The 20,875-nt window shown below is 46.5% G+C and overlaps 1 protein-coding gene across 1 annotated transcript in view; it reads left to right on the forward strand.

Annotated features, from left to right (window-relative positions):
- The window catches only part of LOC106571517 (laminin subunit alpha-2), a 156,590-nt gene that overhangs the window by 102,153 nt on the left and 33,562 nt on the right, over positions 1–20,875 (forward strand). Inside the window, 12 exon segments of the mRNA XM_082961482.1 lie at positions 2,228–2,371; positions 3,796–3,972; positions 4,192–4,389; positions 4,644–4,753; positions 5,096–5,213; positions 5,863–5,890; positions 5,893–5,993; positions 6,817–6,941; positions 7,022–7,108; positions 7,266–7,459; positions 18,705–18,847; positions 19,716–19,789. Of these exon segments, the coding sequence (XP_082817608.1) occupies positions 2,228–2,371; positions 3,796–3,972; positions 4,192–4,389; positions 4,644–4,753; positions 5,096–5,213; positions 5,863–5,890; positions 5,893–5,993; positions 6,817–6,941; positions 7,022–7,108; positions 7,266–7,459; positions 18,705–18,847; positions 19,716–19,789 (1,499 nt within the window).

Here is a 20,875-nt window from a genome sequence, read left to right on the forward strand (position 1 = left end):
TGTGTCATGCACAAAGTAGATATCCTACCCTACTTGCCAAAACTATAGTTTGTTAACAAGAAATTTGTGGAGTAGTTGAAAAACGAGTTTTAATGACTGCAACCTAAGTGTATGTAAACTTCCGACTATGTGCCATTCAGAGAGTGAATGGGCAAAACAAAATATTTAAGTTCCTTTGAATGGGGAACAAAAGATTTAAGTGCCTTTGAACGAGGACATCCAGCCAACTTGACACAACTATGGGAAGCATTGGGGTCAACATGGGCCAGCATCCCTGTGGAAGGCTTCAACACCTTGTAGAGTCGTTTTCCCAGCAAATTGAGGCTGTTCTGAGGGAAAAAGCAGGAGGTGCAACTCAATATTAGGAAGGTGTTCTTAATGTTTGTACACACATTTTATTTGGCAAATGTCTTTCAGGATACTTAAGGACACCATACATACAATCTAGTGCTGTTTTTAAAAGATATTTCCTAATAGGCCTATGTAATGAATTTGAATTATATTTGATTATTAAACCCCCCCCCCCCCCCCCCCAAAAACAAATGTAAAAAAATAACTTAGCAATATCAAAATCATGGGCTGGTTCTGGCACATGCACTGATACCATGTGCATTAAACAGTAGGCATAGGCTAGGCTCCAAGCTGTAGGCTACTCATTGATAGCTAGCTAGCTAAGAGTCATTAGCCAACTTGGCTAGCAAAAATAAGTAAAATGGCCAAACAAAGCTCACTGTTAAATTATTTTAAGATACTTTTTTCTTTGTGTGTAGAAGAAAGAGTTATTTGAAATCAGAGATTTCGCCCTCAATCTGTGATTATATTGCTCTAATGGAGGGCCTTAAAGAAATGTTTCAGTACATTCAGAGACAAGGACCAGCACCACAACGCTGTTTTTATTCAACACTTTTAGAAATCATGAAACACGCTTCTCCACTTCGACTCGCACTCTCTCGGTCCCTCCACTGAGACATGATTATCAGTCCATCAGTTCAAATTAAAATGTCAATTTATGCTCTGACGTGCCTCGCAAGTAATAGGCTACAACAACTGACCTATTACCAGTGTTTTAATATAGCCAAACTTGAGACTCGAGTTTTGAAATATAAGGCTCTACGTTATTAATAATAAGGAGTAAGCCTACATGGAGAAGAATCAAGTCAATGTAAATAGCCTATCATTTTTAGGAATGAAAGTGCTAATTGGAAATAGCACTTTGCCCTGTATGCCATTGATCATTTAATTGATATCACACAATACATTGTAGGCGGACTTGATCTCCCGCGCCCAGCAGAGAATTGCACTCTGCTTGCATTTTGACTCAAAGTGATCTTGACTAAGAAAAGGTTGGTGACCAGTGTTGTCTACTTTGATCATTAATGATATATCAGGGCATTATGTTCTAGTCTATTAACTATAGGGGTATGGTTTATTATTATTGTAGGTCTATGTGAGTCGCATGTTAAAGAGTAATGGATTTACGTATGCTTACAAGACTATTTGGTCTGTAATGCGAAATCACACGTTAGATGGTTTGTTGTGTGCGATCGATTACAGTAGGTTATATGGTAGGCTTTGTTTTAATGATAATTTGAGTGGCCAAATTTTGGCCCACCTACATTTTTGCTGGCCTGCCATCAACGGATTTCTACACCCCTGCCATAGCATCCTCTTTACAGACTGGTGTGTAAACAAAACATCTTTACATTTAATGTCTGTTATGAATGTGGCTTCTCAGTTCTCCCTGCTTTAGGAGTGTACTAACTAGGGAAGCATCAGATAAGATCGAAGGGAAACGTTTCATATAAAATACAACCTTATCAGGACTGTCACTGTTTGTGTCTGCTGTATGTGGGGGTATGCCCCTTATCATTCCTCCTCAGTGACATGTGAGCCCCTTTGAAATGCACCTACTGTACCTATTAAAATGGCTGCCTTGGTATTCTTCTGAATAGAATCTTCTTTGATCAATATAGAGCAGGGTAAGGTGAAGAGAACAAGAAATTACTGTCACGGTTATTTATAGCTTGGCTCTGTCTTAAATCAGATATCTCCCTAGGCCTGTAATATGTTTGCAAATGTATTCAGACTGTTTTGTATTCAGGTCTTATGTGTACTCTACTGCAAACTGCAATAATACTGTACCTGCTATGTATTTGACAATAATGACCAGCCATTTAGGACTGCAAATAGCAGTCTTATTGCTGAGTGTTTGTGTGTTGTGTCCCAGGCAAATATACAGGGTTTGAAGTGTGACAAGTGTACGTTGGGGACGTTTGGCCTGAGCACCAGGAACCCACTGGGCTGCAGTCAGTGTTACTGCTTCGGTTTGACCAGCAACTGCACTGAGGCACAGGGCCTCATCCGCATGTGGGTAAGTCGAGTCATGAAGAAATGTGACAGAAATGCACACAGAGCACACATGTACCGTGTGGGCACATGCATCCCCCATCACATGCAAGTCCACCCACTCACAGGCACAGACTGAGGTACAGTATTCGTACACAAGCATACAGTTACTGTGTGTGCACTCAAATACATCACACAACACGCAACACGCACATGCACACACACACACACACACACACACACACACACACACACACACACACACACATATCTTGAAATATGTGTACTGTGTGGCTCAGTTGGTAGAGCATGGTGCTTGCAATGTCAGGGTTGTGTGTTTGATTCCCAAGAGGGACCAGTACAAAAATGTATTCACTCACTCTGGATAAGAGTGTCTGCTAAATGACAAAAATGTAATGATAAAACAACATTTCTTTTCAAGCAACAGTTTGTATTTATATTTACATGAGAGTGGTTCTCCTCCATTCTTCATTCCCGGCCAGGTATTTATTCCTCATCTTATTTTGCTGTAATTTAAGGGACGTCGAGAGAACCAGGCGGACCAGGCACAAACAGGAGGCTAGCCTGGTACCAGGGAGGTATAGGGGGCTTGAAAGCAAGCAGAGTCTGGGAGCTGCAGCTTCCATGTTTGTTTTAATAAGGATTTCCTGCCAGAGCGCCACAGACCTGATAACTCTCCGCCCGCTGTATCCATGGAGACCGTGGCTGAGGACATTGGCAGAGGGACCCTTCTTTCATATAAATGGAAACGACAAACAAATTAAATAAAGGTTGCCATCCCAAAGTTAATCTAAGTTTGTTTGCTATAAGACTAAGAGTAAAAAGAAAGCCAGTTGAGAATCCTCTCCCTCATTTATTGGAAGGCAGGAGATTTTCAGTGAGTCGTGTGATTGCATGGTGAGGTGAGGGGCACAGCCCGGCCTCTCTGGAGCCTTTAGTGAGCCCTACGCTAGATATTTAGATGGGAGTGGAGAGGAGAAAGTCTAAAAACACTATTTTGCTCAAAACATTTATTTTTTACCCTTTAGTGTGTTTACTTGACTGTATTTATACTTGGGATATGGCTTTTTAACAGTAAAAGTTCGCAAATCGCTGGAGGACGTCTTTAAAACAGGGGCCTCAGAGGCATAGCCTACTGTACAGGAGTGGCTTCTTCAAGATATTCATGCTCTATTTGCCCAGTGAAACATTTCTCTGGCCTCAGGATGTGAAATGCATTTTAATCTACAACTATATGAGAGGCTGAGTCCTGGTGTGGTATTGGAGAATAGAGTTGTCCAATGTCACAGAGGCTGTTTTTCTTTTGAAATACCCTTGCATAATCCACTTCAAATCCTTGGAAAAGACCTTCTCAAATACAACCCATTATCTGTGTATTTTGTGTGACATAAGTGATGCTGTTTCTTTGTTGTCTCTGTGTTGCTACAGTTGTCCCTGAAGCCAGAGCAGACCAAGCTGCCCCTAGTGGACAATGACAACCAGCAGGAGACAACACGTGGAGTGACCTTCCAGCACCCAGAGATCATCGCTAACGCTGACCTGGTCACCCAGAAGTTGACCGAACCCTACTACTGGAGACTGCCTGAACAGTTCCAGGCGTCCATGGTGAGGGCACCCTCCTCTCAAAATGATTTAAGAAGTTGATAAAAAAAGTGTACAATCGACCGCTGACATATACTGTATAATTGCTTGGGACTGATTAATGTGTTTGAATTGAGAACTGGTGCACATTGCTGCTTTAAAACACTATCCAACTTGCACTTATCAGGAGTTCAGAGATGGGTATTGTACTAACAAGTTATTTGGATGGTTTCTCCTCTTTAGATCACAGCCTACGGCGGCAAGCTGAAGTACGCCATCTACTTTGAGGGGCGTGACGAGACAGGCCGCACCTCCTACGAACCCCAGGTCATCATAAAGGGAGTGTCCAACAGAGACAAGGTGATGGTCCGCCACATGCAGGGACTGCAGATTGGACAACTCACCCGCCATGAGATCAACATGACAGAGGTAAGGACCTGGGCTTACATGCTGGATCTATTGTTGTCATTACTGTTTCCTAACCTCTGAAAATGCAGTTATTATCCATTTGACACTGAAACTCGCTTGTGTTGTTAAAACAATTATGGGCCTTTGTGATGGATGCCATGCCAATGCATCTTTTGTCTTTTTCCTAATAGCTTTTCAAAGCTAGATTTTAACCTCTAAAGATACAGTAATGATAAATTGACAATGAAGTGATGTTATGAACATGTTTTGTTTTTCAAAACGAGTAGAAGTACGAAGACAAGAAGACCATGACATGCGAGGACTTCATGGACGTGCTGTTTTATGTTGACTATGTCCTCATTAAGACTTCCCATGGGAACATGATGAGACATAGCAGGTGAGCTCTCCTCTCTGTCTCTGAACACATAATGGGCTAAACTGAGACAACCACTGATAGAGAGCTCAGGCATTGACTGTTTACTCTACACTCTTCATTTCAGTATCACTGTAAGCTTAATCATGTCATGTTATCATGGATCACCCTCTGCCTTCAACACTGACCTGTTCAATCCATGTAATGAACTAGGGGCTAAAGCATAATAGCATATTTCAAGCATAGAGAAGAGAATGCAGAATGTCCATGGAAAAGCTTTGGATTGTTGCCATTGGCTCACATGGCTGTCTCTTTCTCCCTTTCTCTTCCTTTCTCTCTCTCCCTCTCTCTCTCCACTATACCCAGGATCTCTGAGATTTCTATGGAGGTGGCAGAGGAGGGAAGGCCGTCCGTGGAGAGGGAGTGGGCTCACCAGATAGAGAAGTGTGACTGCCCCCTGGGCTACTCCGGCCTGTCCTGCGAGGTAGGCTAGCTAGCCACACCACCTGCTGTGTGTCTGTGTCTCCCATCAGACCATCAGCCCTGGCGACAGGGTCATCCATCAGACAGGGCTGTGTGTGTGTGTGTGTGTGTGTGTGTGTGTGTGTGTGTGTGTGTGTCACGGTCCAATCAGAGCAACAGCCGTGGAGTCAGGCTGAAACACCTGTTAGAAACAGATCACATCCTTCTCATCAAAACTCCTAGCTCTCCCCCTCTTTCTCACACCTCCGCCCAGACACCTTGAATGCTCCCCCATTCTTTAGTGCGTCTCTACTCCACTCCTAATGAACTTTGTTGTGTTACTACGACAACCTCCATCCAGACCTGAGTGTTACTGATGTGTCTCCTACTGGATCCCTCATAAAGGTGGCTGTAAGAAAACCAGACAGATGGCAATAATTTGAAGCTGCCACATAGTTAATAAAGTATTTTTAAACAGGCGTTTAACGTGTTTGCGGGGAACAGATGGCGCCTCAAATTGACCCGATTAATTCTCAGTGAGGATGTCTCGTTGGAGCTCCATAGGAGCCCGGGACTCCCACGAGCAGGGGGGCGGCAGCGGGGGGGGGGGAGGGGGGGGTTGTGTAACAGCCCAACCGGTAACCGTCTGTCTGTGTTTCGCCCATCGGCAGGAATGTGTGGCTGGGTTGTACCGTCTGCCCGCAGCGGTGGCGCGGCCTCCAGAGCGGACATCGGGAGCTGTGTGCAGTGCCAGTGCAACGGGCACAGTGAGGCCTGTGACCCGGAGACATCCATCTGCCAGGTAAGTGCTTTACAACGTCTCTGTGATCTGAGGAGGACGGTGCCGTTGGCAATAGTTGGCAGGCTGCCCTGTGACTGCACCCATAAGAGTAGAGGATCAGCACATTTGTTCAGAAGCCAGTTGATAGGCTACATAGTCCAGTGACACCAGGAAGTAGAACATAGTGTAGTGTCTGGAATAGATTTGACTGGTAAATACTAACAAGAATGTTGTGCTAGAGAGCAGTCCATGTCGTTTAATACAGAGCATAATGTGCCCATAAGGTCCTTTGGTCCTTTGGTCAAGATAAAACCAACCTTTTTCTCTGCTTCCCAAATCATCCCCTAGAGCATGTTATAGGCTGGAACTGAAACTCAATCCCAGCTTTCATTTGCATTTGTGCTAATAACAATATAATTTGCATTTTTACGGAGCCGGCAAATTGAAAATGTTAAATGGGTTTGTACAGCGTAATTTGGGTAATTGAGGTACACAGGAAGTTAATGAAAGTCTTTTGAATACCCCGGCTCAGTAGGCCGCAACTTCTGCTGACTGATTAGTGTTGCTGCTCTGAATTGGCAGTTTGGCAGTTTTTCTCAGAGCAGAGCGGTGGATAGAGGAGAGGAAAGGAAAACGGCCCTGGGCTGACAGGGAGGGCCCCAAGCTCAGGCTCTGGAAGGGCCCTCACTTCAAAACAACAGTTAAGTCACATCCACCCTCCACCCCGACAACCACTGGGTTTAGTTTAGTTAGATTCTGAAGGTGTGAATTCATTTTAAGTGAATCATCCATCAGAGTGAATGGTTGTGAATGTGGATATGATATTAGTGTGTCTTCTCTACAGAACTGCCAGCACAACACAGAGGGGGACAGGTGTGAGCGCTGTGCCCCAGAATACTATGGTGTAGTGAGGGGCAGACCCGGCGACTGCAAGCCCTGTGCCTGCCCCCTCACCAACCATGAGAACAAGTAAGTCACAGAGGCACAGTTGAATGGCTCTACTACTGTAAAATAAAATCAGTTATCATATGGAGCTGTCTTTCTCTTAGTTTCAGCCCTTCCAGTGTGACAGAGGGATTGAATGACTACCACTGTGCTGCCTGCCCTGAGGGCCATGTGGGAAAGTACTGTGAGAGGTAAGAACTCTCTACTGAACATACAAAACCCACGAGGGTCTTTGTGAATCGTTTTGTAACTGAACTCACCTCATCAGTGACCTTGCGATCCCACATTGCTAACAGAACATCACTTCCTGTTAGTTATCTACTTTAAACATGGTTTCCGCTCCTCTAGATGTGCCACGGGTTACCACAGCGACCCCCGTGCCCCAGGCGGGAAGTGTGAGCAGTGTAAGTGTGACATGTACGGGGCATGGCCCCAACCGTGTGACCTCCGCTCTGGCCAGTGCCGCTGCCACCCCTGGGCCACTGGACGCACCTGTATTCAGTGCATGGAGAGGCATGTATGTGGGCCCTCTGGGATCATGTGTACGTACACTAATATAACTTACTAATGCACTGTATTCAATACACACACACACAAAACTACTAGTACAGAAAATCATCAAGGTTTCTGAGTAGAGCTCTCTTTGTTGTTTTTTATGTTCGTTCAATATTATAGACTAATCCTATTTTAGATTTTAGACCCCTATATCACCTTTGTTGTGAGTCTTAAGTGGAAGAAAATTGCTTTGGGCACGGTTGTAAAACTGCCTATCTACTTGAGGAATAACATAATTGCCCTTTCCTTGCTCTTGACATTTAGGTTTATTGAATTCAAACAACTTTGTAGTGATTTCATGGTTAATATTGGAGACGGTACTATAGGCTGTATTATGTATTTATAAGCCTACATATCCCACTTGACTGCTAGCTACCTAGCTACCTAGCTAGCTCTGTGTTTACATGTTATCTCCATACCCGACTTGCCTAGCTACCGAGCGTTGCCTTCTATTCTTTACGTCATAGTCAAGCCACCTTTCAGGAATCGGGTGCTCCTCTAGGTTGTGTCTATTAAACGTTACATGTAAAGTGTTGATTCCATGTTTCATGAGCTGAAATAAAAGCTCCCAGAACTGTTCCACAAAATGCTTATTTCTTGCAAATGTTGTGCACGAATTTGTTAACATCCCTGTTAGTGAGCATTTTTCTTCATTGCCAAGACAATCCATCCACCTGACAGGTGTGGCATATCAATAAGCAGATATCATTACATAGGTGCACCTTGTGCTGGGGACAATAAAAAGCCACTAGAATGTGCAGTTTTGTCACACAACACAATGCCACAGATGTCTCAAGTTTTGAGGGAGCGTGCAATTGGCATGCTGACTGCAGGAATGTCCACCAGAGCTAGATAATTTAATGTTAATTTCTCTACCATAAGCCACCTCCAACGTCATTTTAGAGAATTTGGCAATACATCCAACCAGCCTCACAACCGCAGACCACATATATGGCGTTGTGTGGGCGAGCGGTTTGCTGATGTCAATGTTGTAAACAGAGTGCAATTTGAATGCACAGAGATACCATGACGAGATCCTGAGGCCCATTGTGAGGTAATTTTTTTTTAAGGTATCTGTAATCAACAGATGCATATTTGTATTCCCAGTCATATGAAATCCATAGATTAGGGCCTCATTTATTTATTTAAGTTGGCTGATTTCCTTATATGAACTGTAGCTCAGTAAAATCGTTTAAATTGTTGCATGTTGCGTATCATTGTTTTTTCATGTTTAGCTGTGTCGTGACTTGACTTTTGTTAATCTGATGACTGTTATTTATTTAACAATATTTATGTAACAATTAACTCATTATGTAATGGTTTTCTTTGGAGAAGTAGAGGAGTCAGGCGCAGGACACAGGGATAAATGTAAACAAACGTGTTTACTCAAAATATCAACAAATCTTCTCATAGAAAAATACATAGTTCGGGAAACACCTCCAACCAAACAAAACAGGAAACAATCACCGACAAGACAAAAAAGGAAATGCAGAGGTTTAAATAATCAAATTAAAAACAGGTGTACACAATAAAGACAAAACCAAACGAACAGTGAAACATCGATCGTGGCAACTAGTAAACCAGTGACGTCGACCGCCGAACGCCGCCCGAACAAGGAGAGGGGCCGACTTCGGCGGGAGTCGTGACAGTACCCCCCTCCTGACGCGCGGCTCCAGCAGCGCGCCAACACCGGCCTCGGGGTCGACCCGGAGGACGGGGAGCAGGGCGATCCGGACGGAAGCGGTGAAAATCCTGGATTAACGACGGGTCCAGGATGTCTTCCGCCGGTACCCAGCTTCGCTCCTCCGGGCCGTACCCCTCCCACTCCACGAGGTACTGAAGGTCCCTCGCCCGACATCTGGAGTCCATAATGGCTCGTACTGTATACGCCGGGGCCCCCTCGATGTCCAGAGGGAGCGGAGGAACCTCCCGTACCTCAGACTGCTGGAGCGGACCAGCCACCACCGGCCCGAGGAGAGACACATGGAACGAGGGGTTAATATGATAAACAGGGGGGAGTTGTAACCTATAACAAACCTCGTTCAATCTCCTCAGGACTTTAAATGGCCCCACAAACCGCGGACCCAGCTTCCGGCAGGGCAGGTGAAGGGGCAGGTGAAGGGTCGAGAGCCAGACCCGATCCCCCGGTGCATAAACCGGGGCCTCACTGCGGTGGCTGTGGGCACTCGCCTTTTGCCGCCTGATGTCTCGTTGAAGACGTACATGGGCAGCGTTCCATGTCTCCTCCGAGTGCCGAAACCATTCATCCACCGCAGGAGCCTCGATCTGGCTCTGATGCCATGGTGCCAGGACCGGCTGATACCCTAGCACACACTGAAAAGGGGTAAGGTTAGTGGAAGAGTGGCGTAGGGGATTTTGGGTCATCTCTGCCCAGGGGATAAACGATGCCCACTCTCCCGGCCGGTCCTGGCAATAGGACCGCAGAAACCTACCCACCTCTTGGTTGACTCTTTCCACCTGCCCGTTACTTTCGGGGTGGAACCCTGAGGTAAGGCTGACCGAGACCCCCAGGCGTTCCATAAATGCCCTCCATACTCTAGACGTAAATTGGGGACCCCGATCAGACACTATATCCTCAGGCACCCTGTAGTGCCGTAATACATGGGTGAATAGGGCCTCCGCAGTCTGTAGAGCCGTAGGGAGACCGGACAAAGGAAGGAGACGGCAGGACTTAGAAAACCGATCCACAACGACCAGGATCGTGGTGTTACCCCATGACGGGGGGAGATCCGTCACGAAATCCACCGTTGCGGAATGGGAAGGGGTTGTAATTTCCCTCTGGGCAGATGTCTAGGTGCCTTGCACTGTGCGCATACCGAACAGGAGGAGACATAAACCCTCACATCCTTGGCTAACGTGGGCCACCAGTACTTTCCCGTAAGGCAGCGCACCGTCCGACCGATGCCAGGATGACCAGAGGAGGGTGACGTGTGGGCCCAACAGATCAAACGATCGCGAACATCAAACGGCACATACATGAGCCCAACGGGACACTGGGAGGGAGTGGGTTCTGCACGTGATGCCTGTTCGATGTCCGGGTCCACCTCCCATACCACCGGTGCCACCAGGCATGAAGCTGGAATTATGGGAGTGGGCTCTGTGGACCGCTCCTCTGTATCATACAGCCGGAACAGTGCGTCTGCCTTGACGTTCTGGGAACCTGGTTTGTAGGAAAGAGTGAAAACAAAGCGTGTGAAAAACATGGCCCACCTAGCCTGGCGAGGGTTCAGTCTCCTCGCTGCCCGAATATACTCCAGATTTCGGTGGTCAGTCCAAATGAGTAAAGGGTGTCTAACCCCCCCAAGCCAATGTCTCCACGCTTTCAGAGCCCCGACAACAGCTAACAACTCCCTATCCCCCACATCATAGTTTCGCTCCGCCGGGCTGAGCTTCTTCGAAAAGAAAGCACAGGGGTGGAGTTTTGGTGGTTTACCCAAGCGCTGAGATAGCACAGCCCCTATTCCAGCCTTGGATGCGTCCACCTCAACTATGAACGCTAAGGAGGGATCAGGATGCGCCAGCACTGGAGCCGTGGTAAACAGAGCCTTCAGGTTACCAAAAGCTCTGTCCGCTTCAGCCGACCACCGCAATCGCACCGGTCCCCCCTTCAGTAAGGAGGTAATGGGAGCCAAAACCCCGGATAAACCTCCGGTAGTAGTTGGCAAACCCTAAAAACTGCTGCACCTCCTTTACCGTGGTTGGAGTTGTGCAATTACGCACGGCAATTACGCACGACAAACGGTACCCAAGGAAGGAGACGGACTGTTGAAAGAACAGACATTTCTCCACCTTGACGTAAAGGTCATGCTCCAACAGTCGACCAAGCACCATTCGTACAAGGGACACATGCTCAGCGCGGGTAGTGGAGTATATTAGAATATCATCTATATACACCACTACACCCCGCCCGTGCAGGTCCCTGAAGATCTCATCCACAAATGATTGGAAGACGGATGGAGCATTCATTAACCCATACGGCATGACGAGGTACTCATAGTGCCCAGAAGTAGTGCTAAATGCCGTCTTCCACTCATCCCCTCCCTTGACACGCACCAGGTTGTACGCGCTCCTGAGGTCCAATTTTGTGAAGAAGCGCGCCCCGAGCAATGACTCTGTCATACTGGCGATCAGAGGCAGCGGGTAACTGTATTTAACAGTAATCTGGTTCAAACCTCGAAAGTCAATGCACGGGCGTAAACCTCCATCCTTCTTCTTCACAAAAAAGAAACTCGAGGAGACGGGTGAAATGGAGGGCCGAATGTATCCCTGTCCCAGAGATTCAGCGACATATGTTTCCATAGCCGCCGTCTCCTCCTGTGACAGAGGATACACGTGACTCCTGGGAAGTGCAGCACCCTCCAGGAGATTTATCGCACAGTCCCCCGGTCGATGGGGTGGTAATTGAGTCGCCTTCCTTTTACAGAAGCGATTGCCAAATCGGCATATTCGGGAGGAATGTGCATGGTGGAAACCTGGTTTGGACTTTCCACCGTAGTGGCACCTAAGGAAACACCTAAACACCTCCCTGAACACTGACAGGACCATCCCTTGAGAACCCTCTGTTGCCACGAAATAATAAGATCATGAGAAGCCAACCAGGGAAGACCCAACACACGGGAAACGCAGGAGCGTCAATCAGAAAGAGACTAATACTCTCTTCATGACTCCCCTGCGTTACCATAGCAATGGGAGCTGTGACCTCCCTAATCAGCCCCGACCCCAACGGACGACTATCTAGGGCTTGTACAGGGAAGGGAACATCAACGGGAACAATAGGAATCCCTAATCTATGGGCCAAGGACCGATCAATAAAGTTCCCAGCTGCGCCTGAATCTACTAGCGCCTTATGCTGGGAATGCGGGGAAAACCCCGGAAATCCTATAGATAACCACATGTGAGCAACAGGGGGGTCTGGGTGAGTCGTGTGCCTACTCACCTGAGATGTACCTCCAGTGTTCCGCCTACCACCTCGACTACCTGGAAAACCTCCCCAGCACCGACCAGTAGTGTGCCCTCTGCGGTCACCTCTGGTGCATGGAATGGTTCCCCCCCCTCCAGTCTCCCTCACATTAGGATTTGGGGCACCACGGAGGAAGTTGTTTAACGAGTTACCATCTCCCGAATTAAACAGAACCAGGCCTCCTGCATGTCTCCGCAGCCTGGTGAGTCCTGTGCCTGCGCCCAGAGCCAGGCCTCATTGCATGTCTCCCCAGCCTGGTGAGTCCTGGGCCTGCGCCCAGAGCCAGGCCTCCTGCATGTCTCCCCAGCCTGGTGAATCCTGTGCCTGCGCCCAGAGCCAGTCCGGAGCCGCCAGAGCCGCCCGCCCGCCTGTCCGGAGCCGCCCGCCCCGCCGCCTGTCCGGAGCCGCCAGAGCCGCCCGCCTGTCCGGAGCCGCCAGAGTCGCCCGCCAGCCGGGCGCAGCCAGAGTCGCCCGCCAGCCAGGCGCAGCCAGAGTCACCCGCCAGCCGGGCACAGCCAGAGTCGCCCGCCATCCGGGCGCAGCCAGGGTCGCCCGCCAGTCCACCGGCGCAGCCAGGGGCGCCACCTAAGTGGGCCAAGCCGAGGGTGGAGCGGGGTCCACGTCCCGCACCAGAGCCGCCGCCGTAGGAAGGCCCACCCGGACCCTCCCCTTTAGAGTCAGGTTTTGTGGCCGGAGTCCGCACCTTTGGGGGGGGGTACTGTAACGCCCTGGCCATAGAGAGGGTTTTTTCCTCTATTTTTGGTTAGGCCAGGGTGTGACATGGGTGGGCGATCTATGTTCATTTTCTATGTTGGTGGTTTAATTTGTTTCGGCCGTGTATGGCTCTCAATCAGGAACAGCTGTAGATCGTTGTTGCTGATTGAGAGTCATACATAGGCAGCCTGTTTTTCCTTTGGGGTTTGTGGGTGAATGTTTTCTGTCTAGGTTTGTTAATCCTGACAGGACTGTTTGGCTGTCATTCCTTGTCGTGTTTTCTTTTTGTATAGTGTTCATTCGTTTATTAAAATCCTTAATATGAACACATCCTCCGCTGCACCTTGGTCTCAATCTGACGATGGCCGTTACAAAGGTATATAAGTTATATATTGGTTACAGTCACTTATTAATCAGTACCTCATATCAGTCTCATTCTGAACGTTGCATACTCCTTGGATCCGCAAGAACCCCAGCTTTACTTTTGATTCAGCACTACACAAAATGTGTTTAATGATTTATTTAGTAGCTAACTAAATAATAACACAGAATACACATACACACTTACATGAGACAAAGGTCCTTAGTGTACTGACAAGATATGACGGCTTATTACACAGCGATGGAGAAGGGGGTGGTGAGAATAGAGAAAAAGGGACATTTATCGTGGATACATTCTAGGACTGTCCTCACATTAATCATATACCTTATACGCGAACCGCCACCTGTTTGGAATAAGAAAATAATTAATGTATTTACACGTTGAATGCCGTTCGTTCGTCGTTTATCTCGGTCGGAACCAAGCCCTCTTGGAAAGTTGTTTTGGTGAGCCTTTCCTGTGGGCCACTTGTACAGTACATGCTCTGATTGTCCACCAGAGGTCACAATGTCCTTCTTAGTTGTCCAGTGTCCAATGGGCTGTTTCCTAAGAACAGCCGTACCAGTGATTGTCTGAGAGGGGAGTTTTCTTCTCCTCTTCCATGGGTAGATAGTCAAAGTTCCAAACCACTTTACACACGCATTTGCAGACTGGCGGTGTCCTGGTCTGGTAATTTCATTTTCTTCACCTCGTGTTGAGAGTTTCCGAGTTTCTAACCATTTCAACATGTGGACCACGGTCTCACGTCTTTCTGGTCTAATATGTTAATTCTTAGCCAGTCCTTTTAAGCACTCTGGCCAAAGGGGATGGCTCCGTCCGTCTGACACGCTCTTCTGACCTCACTCGGGGCGTGGCTACTTAATGTGCAAAGGATATGATTAGAAGTTCTCTTATCTCTTATGACTCCTAAAATCACATTCCTATCTTAACAGAAATATCTTCATAATGTTTCATATCCTATGCACAACGTATTGGATGGAAACGTGACATATAAAGGGGGTATCCATTCCAAGTTACAGTATTTGGTCCATGCAGTTTTTAATAACATCACAAAATGAAAAGCAATATGACATTTGTTTTCTACATCTCCCCACTGACCATTTCCCACATTCTTTATGATAGAACTATTGTTTCATTATCCACTTTTTGAACGTTAGAGTTTTTGGGCTGCAAAAGTCTTCTGGAGATGAAGACATTCCTTTGGTTGATACTAAGGCGCAAGAGTTCTCTGCTGCATAGAATTTACGACCAGTGTGTGAAGATGTCAAAACCCCCACAGTTCCCTCCTCTCCCCCTTTGTGGGTGGGAGAGGGTCTGGTGATTGTCAGCCATTGTCATCCGTGCAGTCATGACAGTTGTTTTGTGCATTTCCTCCAAATGTTTCCTTTGAGCCAAAGCCGAAGGGATCATGCCCAGGGGGCCAGGGTTCTGGCCTGGAAGTACGCTTTCCACTGTGCTCACTTTTGGTACTGCAATTTAGCTGAAGCCGAGGCTAAAAGGACAATCCCATCGATGGCCCCACAGAGAAGTACAATTTAAAAATTCCTAAAAAGACACTTTCGATATCACCTTTGTGACAAAAATATCCATTGAATTATTCCAGTAAGTGTCTTCAAGGCCGTTTTTTCCATCACTCACAGCCGAAGATATGAACATTTAGTATTCATCCAATGTCTGCCATGCTTCTGGATGACGTGATGATGTCATCGCTGCTCACGCTTGCTACAGTGCGCACTGAGCGCTAGTTCGCAGGAGTTATCGGCTCTGTAAAGCAGATGCCAGCGACCACGAAACTGCGTATGTGAACGTGAGTAGATTACGTTAAAAAACAACGGGCGTCCATCTTGGAAGCAGTCTCCAGTTCTTTTATACCTCAATGATCATGCCTCATCTTTTGGAGGTGGATGCAGATTGTATGGTGCTCCACAACAACACTCTTGGACCGTAATTAAAGTCGATAATCGACATTGCTGCTCAGGAACTCCTTCCGTTTATCCAAATGTAATGGCAGGCCTCCCGAGTGTCACAACCGGCCGTGATCGGGAGACCCTAGGGCAGCACACAATTGGCCCAGCGTCGTCCGGGTTAGGGGAGAGTTTGGCTGGGGGGCTTTACTTCGCACATCGCTCTCTTGTGGCAGGCAGGCACCTGCAGGCTGACCTCGGTCGTCAGTTGAACGCTGTTTCCTCCGACACATTGGTGCGGCTGGCTTCTGGGTCAAGCGGGTGGGTGTTAAGAAGCACGGTTTGATGGGTCATGTTTTGGGGGACGCATGACTCGACCTTCGCCTACCCTTTGGGCAGTTGCAGGGATGAGTCAAGATTAAAATTGGTGAGAAAAATAAATAAATCATTTTTAATGGCAACATTTTACTGAACATTATATTACCGTAATTTGTCGTGAAGAGTTCATCGTCAAATGGCAGGAAATTAGCTAGCTTGGTAGGCCTCATTCCCTTCCTTGATTGGTGCAAGGCAAGCCGCAAAAAGTGTGTTGCTTGTTAGGGCGGCGGCGCAATAGCGGGTGAAAGTAGTCTTCTTCTTCTAGTGGATTTTTAAGTGTATTGATGCCTCTCACAGGTACTGTATGAGTGCAAGACTCACTCAGATGAACATAAATATATATTGGAAGAAACCCCAAAAACTAAAACCCACCCTAAACTACATAATCAGTACCCACCACCAATCCCACTATCCATAATACAGATAGATCCTTCCCCGGGCCTGGGAGACCAGCACTTCTACTGGCAACATTTCCTGTAGGTTCACAGATATGTCTCGAACTTCCCAAAAAAATTCCATAAACATTTCCTGTGTTCTACTTGCACAGCACAAGTCACAACCATCGTGATGAAGCCAGGAAGATTTGTCAAAGCACATTTTCTGGGGACCTCAAGTTGTAATGGGAACATTCACTGTTGCCATTGGTCATTCTGTAACAGCGGCGGGGAGTGCATTCCCTCCCAGTCCACCCCAACCATTTTCACTGCACTACATACCTATTGTAACACCATGTCCTATTCTGACTTTAGTTACCTGTATCTGTTTCACTTTTACCGGGCACTCTGAAGACCTGGCTTCATGATTACCTTAGGAGTTACTACACTGACTGGGTTTGTCCTCCAGGCATGTCTCCACAAAATGAAAACCCTCACATCTGGCACATCTAGGCTGCTCCTTCCTACGAACTGATGCTACATGACCAAATATCTGGCAGCGAAATCCCTGCAGCACAGTAGGCATGAATGCTTTAAATGGGTAGCTAACATATCATAACATTGCCCGAGAAGGGAGAAACTCCAAATCAAAACATCATACGGGTCAGACAACCCAATGATTTACTTTTTTTTTAACCTTCAACCGTACTCCAGTCAACAAAGAATCATCGTGGACAGGTCTTCCCACTCTTCAGACACCGAAGCCGCTCCTTCATTTAATACTTCATCCTCATTCTCTTCAACTCCTTCAAACTCCGTGTCAATCCCTCCATGGTCACTATTAACAAGAGAAAAAAAGTACTCAGCATCAGTTGTTTTTTTATATTTGCGAGGACCAAGTTTATATTTGGAAGACGTAGGTCTATATTCGAGAGATGCAGGTTTGAGCTTGCTTGGCGCCATTCTTCCTCCACTTTAGGATTCTCAACCTGGGGTGTATTCATTAGTCGGATTCCGTTGCAAAACATGCAAAAATGCTAAAATAACCCGTATACCGTTTACTCTAGGAAGCAAACGGAACAAAATACGAAGGGACCTATTCGTCCAATAGAAACTGTAGTTTTTGTTACAAAATGTTTTCTTTTTGGAGTAATGCGACTAATGAATACGACCCTGGAAAAGAGACGCAGGAAATTCGACATTTCGATAGCATTGCAAAAATAAGACTGCGGTGAATCGGGAGAAAAGGAAAGATGAAAGATACTTTTAACCAACTCCTCCTTCCATCTGTGGAAAGCCCTTGTAATTACCCTGATCATTTGCCACTGGAGAAGGCCAAAACATGGCAGACAAATCATTATACCCCAACTGCATGCGAAGAAGCTCCAATCCACAAAGTAAACAAAGATGGCAGCCACACTATTTCTGTAAAAAAATAAGATGAAGTAAAGGACACTGTCAAACCTTCATTTGGAAAAAAGAAGTAGCAGCCTTGTTTCACTGAACATTGTTTGCTCTTTAATTACTGTAATTTGTTTGAGACTGCATGTTAAATGATTCAAGTGAAACTGATTGGCTGCACGTTGTCTTGCCTTTGAGGATGGTAACAGGAATTGGACTGGTGTGTGATCTTGTGCATGTATTTCATGCAGTGTGTGCATTTGACTGTTTTATCACAAACTTTCACACTCGCAGGATGTGTGCCCTCTTTCTGTGTGGATTGTCAGGCCTTCCTATGTAACAGCGGGTCTGTAAAAAACATGTTCATTTCTTCAGGAGAAACTGGAAGGACATGACAAGTCTACACATGGTTTGTTTTTTGTGTGTGTGTGTACTGTGCCCGCAAGTGTGTGTTTTGCTTTCCTATTGCTTGTGGCATGTTGAACATTCATAATGGGCTGCCAAAAGCCGCTTCACACTCTATGTTAAATTTCACGCTCGAGATCCCTTCACCCGGTGCCGCTCCTGTTTAATCTCAAACCAGCAAAAAAACTCCAGGATTCTCCAAAGCCTAAAGAATAGAGGACGAAGGACGGCGATCTTGAAGTGTTTTCAAAGAGCGATTGTGTCTTTTGAGGGAGCACTGGTGTGTGGGGGGGAATGGTATGAAACTAAACTAAACAAGGTGAAGGAGGAAGGACCTGGAGCTCAACCCGTTCCATCATGTCCCTCACATTGAAAAGCACTTCTCTCAGGCTGTGCCCCCTCCTCGGGTGGCAACACAGTCGCCCTTGTAAATACAGTAATGCCACCCTGGTAGAGATGTTGCCAGGCAACAAGCTACCATTAGCACCCCCATGCCCTTGGGGTTGACCCCTTGACCCCCAGTAGGGTGGTGTGATGTCCTGTGTGTGTGTGTGTGTGTGTGTGTGTGTGTGTGTGTGTGTGTGTGTGTGTGTGTGTGTGTGTGTGTGTGTGTGTGTGTGTGTGTGTGTGTGTGTGTGTGTGTGTGTGTGTGTGTGTGTGTGTGTGTGTGTGTGTGTGTGTGTGTGTGTGTTATAGCATGCGATATAGACTGTTCTGGGCTCCTCATTAGTGATATGCAAAGATTGCATCAAATCATCACCAGTATCAACCTCACCACCTCTCTACCACTGCCATACAAAGTCCTCAACTAGTTTGAGAACATGACAGAGTAACTCAAGGTGAATAGAAGGCACTCAAACACTTCCCTTAGTGTTCTCTCCAAAGAGAGTACTACATTATTTCTGTATAAAACAATTATATGATTATTAGATTTTAAAGATAAAGATAGTAAGCTGGCATATAAAAAGAAAAAGCTTGGATTTTGCCAAGATGAACAGAATCAGTCGTGATTAAGTTACCCACCTGGACAAGGTGCTGTGTTAATATCTCTCAGCTGTTAGTGTCTCTGTGGGAGACGTAGAGCCCGTCACACACCGCGGCTTCAAACACGCCTCAAATCCCCTCCAGACGACACCATAGCTCCACTCCGTTTAGCCACCTCTCCGTCTCATGCAAGAACAAAGACACAATCACCACAATCTGTAGCAGTGATATATTACACACACAGCAGCCTTTAAACGTATTGATAACAAGCGGTTTTGATAACAAGAGTGAATTTTCCCCAAATCCTCGGAAAGCAGAGGAGATGGAACTGGAGATATAAGACACAACAAAGATGCAGATTATTACTAAAGGGCATCCTGAGGGGGGCCAATGAAGACATCACTTGATTGCTCCCCTCTTGTGGAAAGCCAGATCATTGGCTCAGACTGGGCTTTTAGAGTCCACTGAGCTAGATGCCCTTTTACAGTCGCTGGTGCTCTGCTGCTTGTAAGTCTGTGAGGAGATATATGGCAGGGGGCCTACTGGCATAACACTGATGAATTGGGCTGGGGTGCAAAGTTAAATACAGGGAATCGAGGGTCTGCTCACACACACCTCGCCTGCCAGACCTGTGGTGATTTAATGGTAGATGACCTTTCGGCACAGTGCCCCACTCTGACTCTCTCCACTCTGCGTGTGTATGTGTGTGTGTCTCCCCCACAGCACATGCTCTCGCCACAGAATTCGCTGGAGAGGCACCTGCAGCTGGCCGGATGTAACCTAGGTAGCCTGGTGACAACCTACTGGTCAAATAGCCCTTGCACTGCCTGGAGGTGTGTTTTCGGTTATTGTCCTGTTAAAAAACTATTGATAGTCCCAATAAGCGCAAACCAGATGGGATGGCGTATCGCTGCAGAATGCTGTGGTAGCGATGCTGGTTAAGTGTGCCTTGAATTTGAAATAAATCACTGACAGTGTCACCAGCAAAGCACCCCCACACCATCACACCTCCTCCTCCGTGCTTCACAGTGGGAACCACACATGCAGAGATCATCCGTTCACCTACTCTGCATCTCACAAAGACACGGCGGTTGGCACCAAAAATCGAACATTTGGACTCATCAGACCAAAGAACAGATTTCCACCGGTCTAATGTCCATTAGTTGTGTTTCTTGGCCCAAGCAAGTCTCTTCTTATTGGTGTCCTTAGGTAGTGGTTCCTTTACAGCAATTTGACCATGAAGGCCTGATTCACGCAGTCTCCTCTGAACAGTTGATTTTGAGATGTGTCTTTTACTTGAACTCTATGAAGCATTTATTTATTTGGGCAGCAATCTGAGGTGCAGTTAACTCTAATGAATTTATCCTCTGCAGCAGAGGTAACTCTGGGTCTTCCTTTCCTGTGGCGGTCCTCATGAGAGCCAGTATCATCATGGTGCTTGAGGGTTTTGCGACTGCATTTGAAGAAACTTTCAAAGTTCTTGAAATGTTACGTATTGACTGATGTCTTAAAGTAATGATGGACTGTCATTCCTCTTTGCTTGTTTTGAGCTGTTCTTGCCATAATATGGACTTGGTTTTTTACCAAATAAAGCTATCTTCTGTATACCACCCCCACCTTGTCACAACACAACTGATTGGTTCAAACACATCAAGAAGGAAAGAAATTCCACAAATTTACTTTTAACAAGGCACACCTGTTAATTGAAATGCATTCCAGGTGACTACCTCATGAAGCTGGTTGAGAGAATGCCAAAAGTGTGCAAAGCTGTCATCAAGGCTACTTTGAAGAATTTCAAATATAAAATATATTTTGATTTGTTTAACACTTTTCTGGTTATTACATGATTCCATATGTGTTATTTCATAGTTTTGAAGTCTTCA

The sequence above is a fragment of the Salmo salar genome, chromosome 15 (genome assembly GCF_965601325.2).
Source record: "Salmo salar chromosome 15, fSalSal1, whole genome shotgun sequence".
Lineage (NCBI taxonomy): Eukaryota > Metazoa > Chordata > Actinopteri > Salmoniformes > Salmonidae > Salmo > Salmo salar.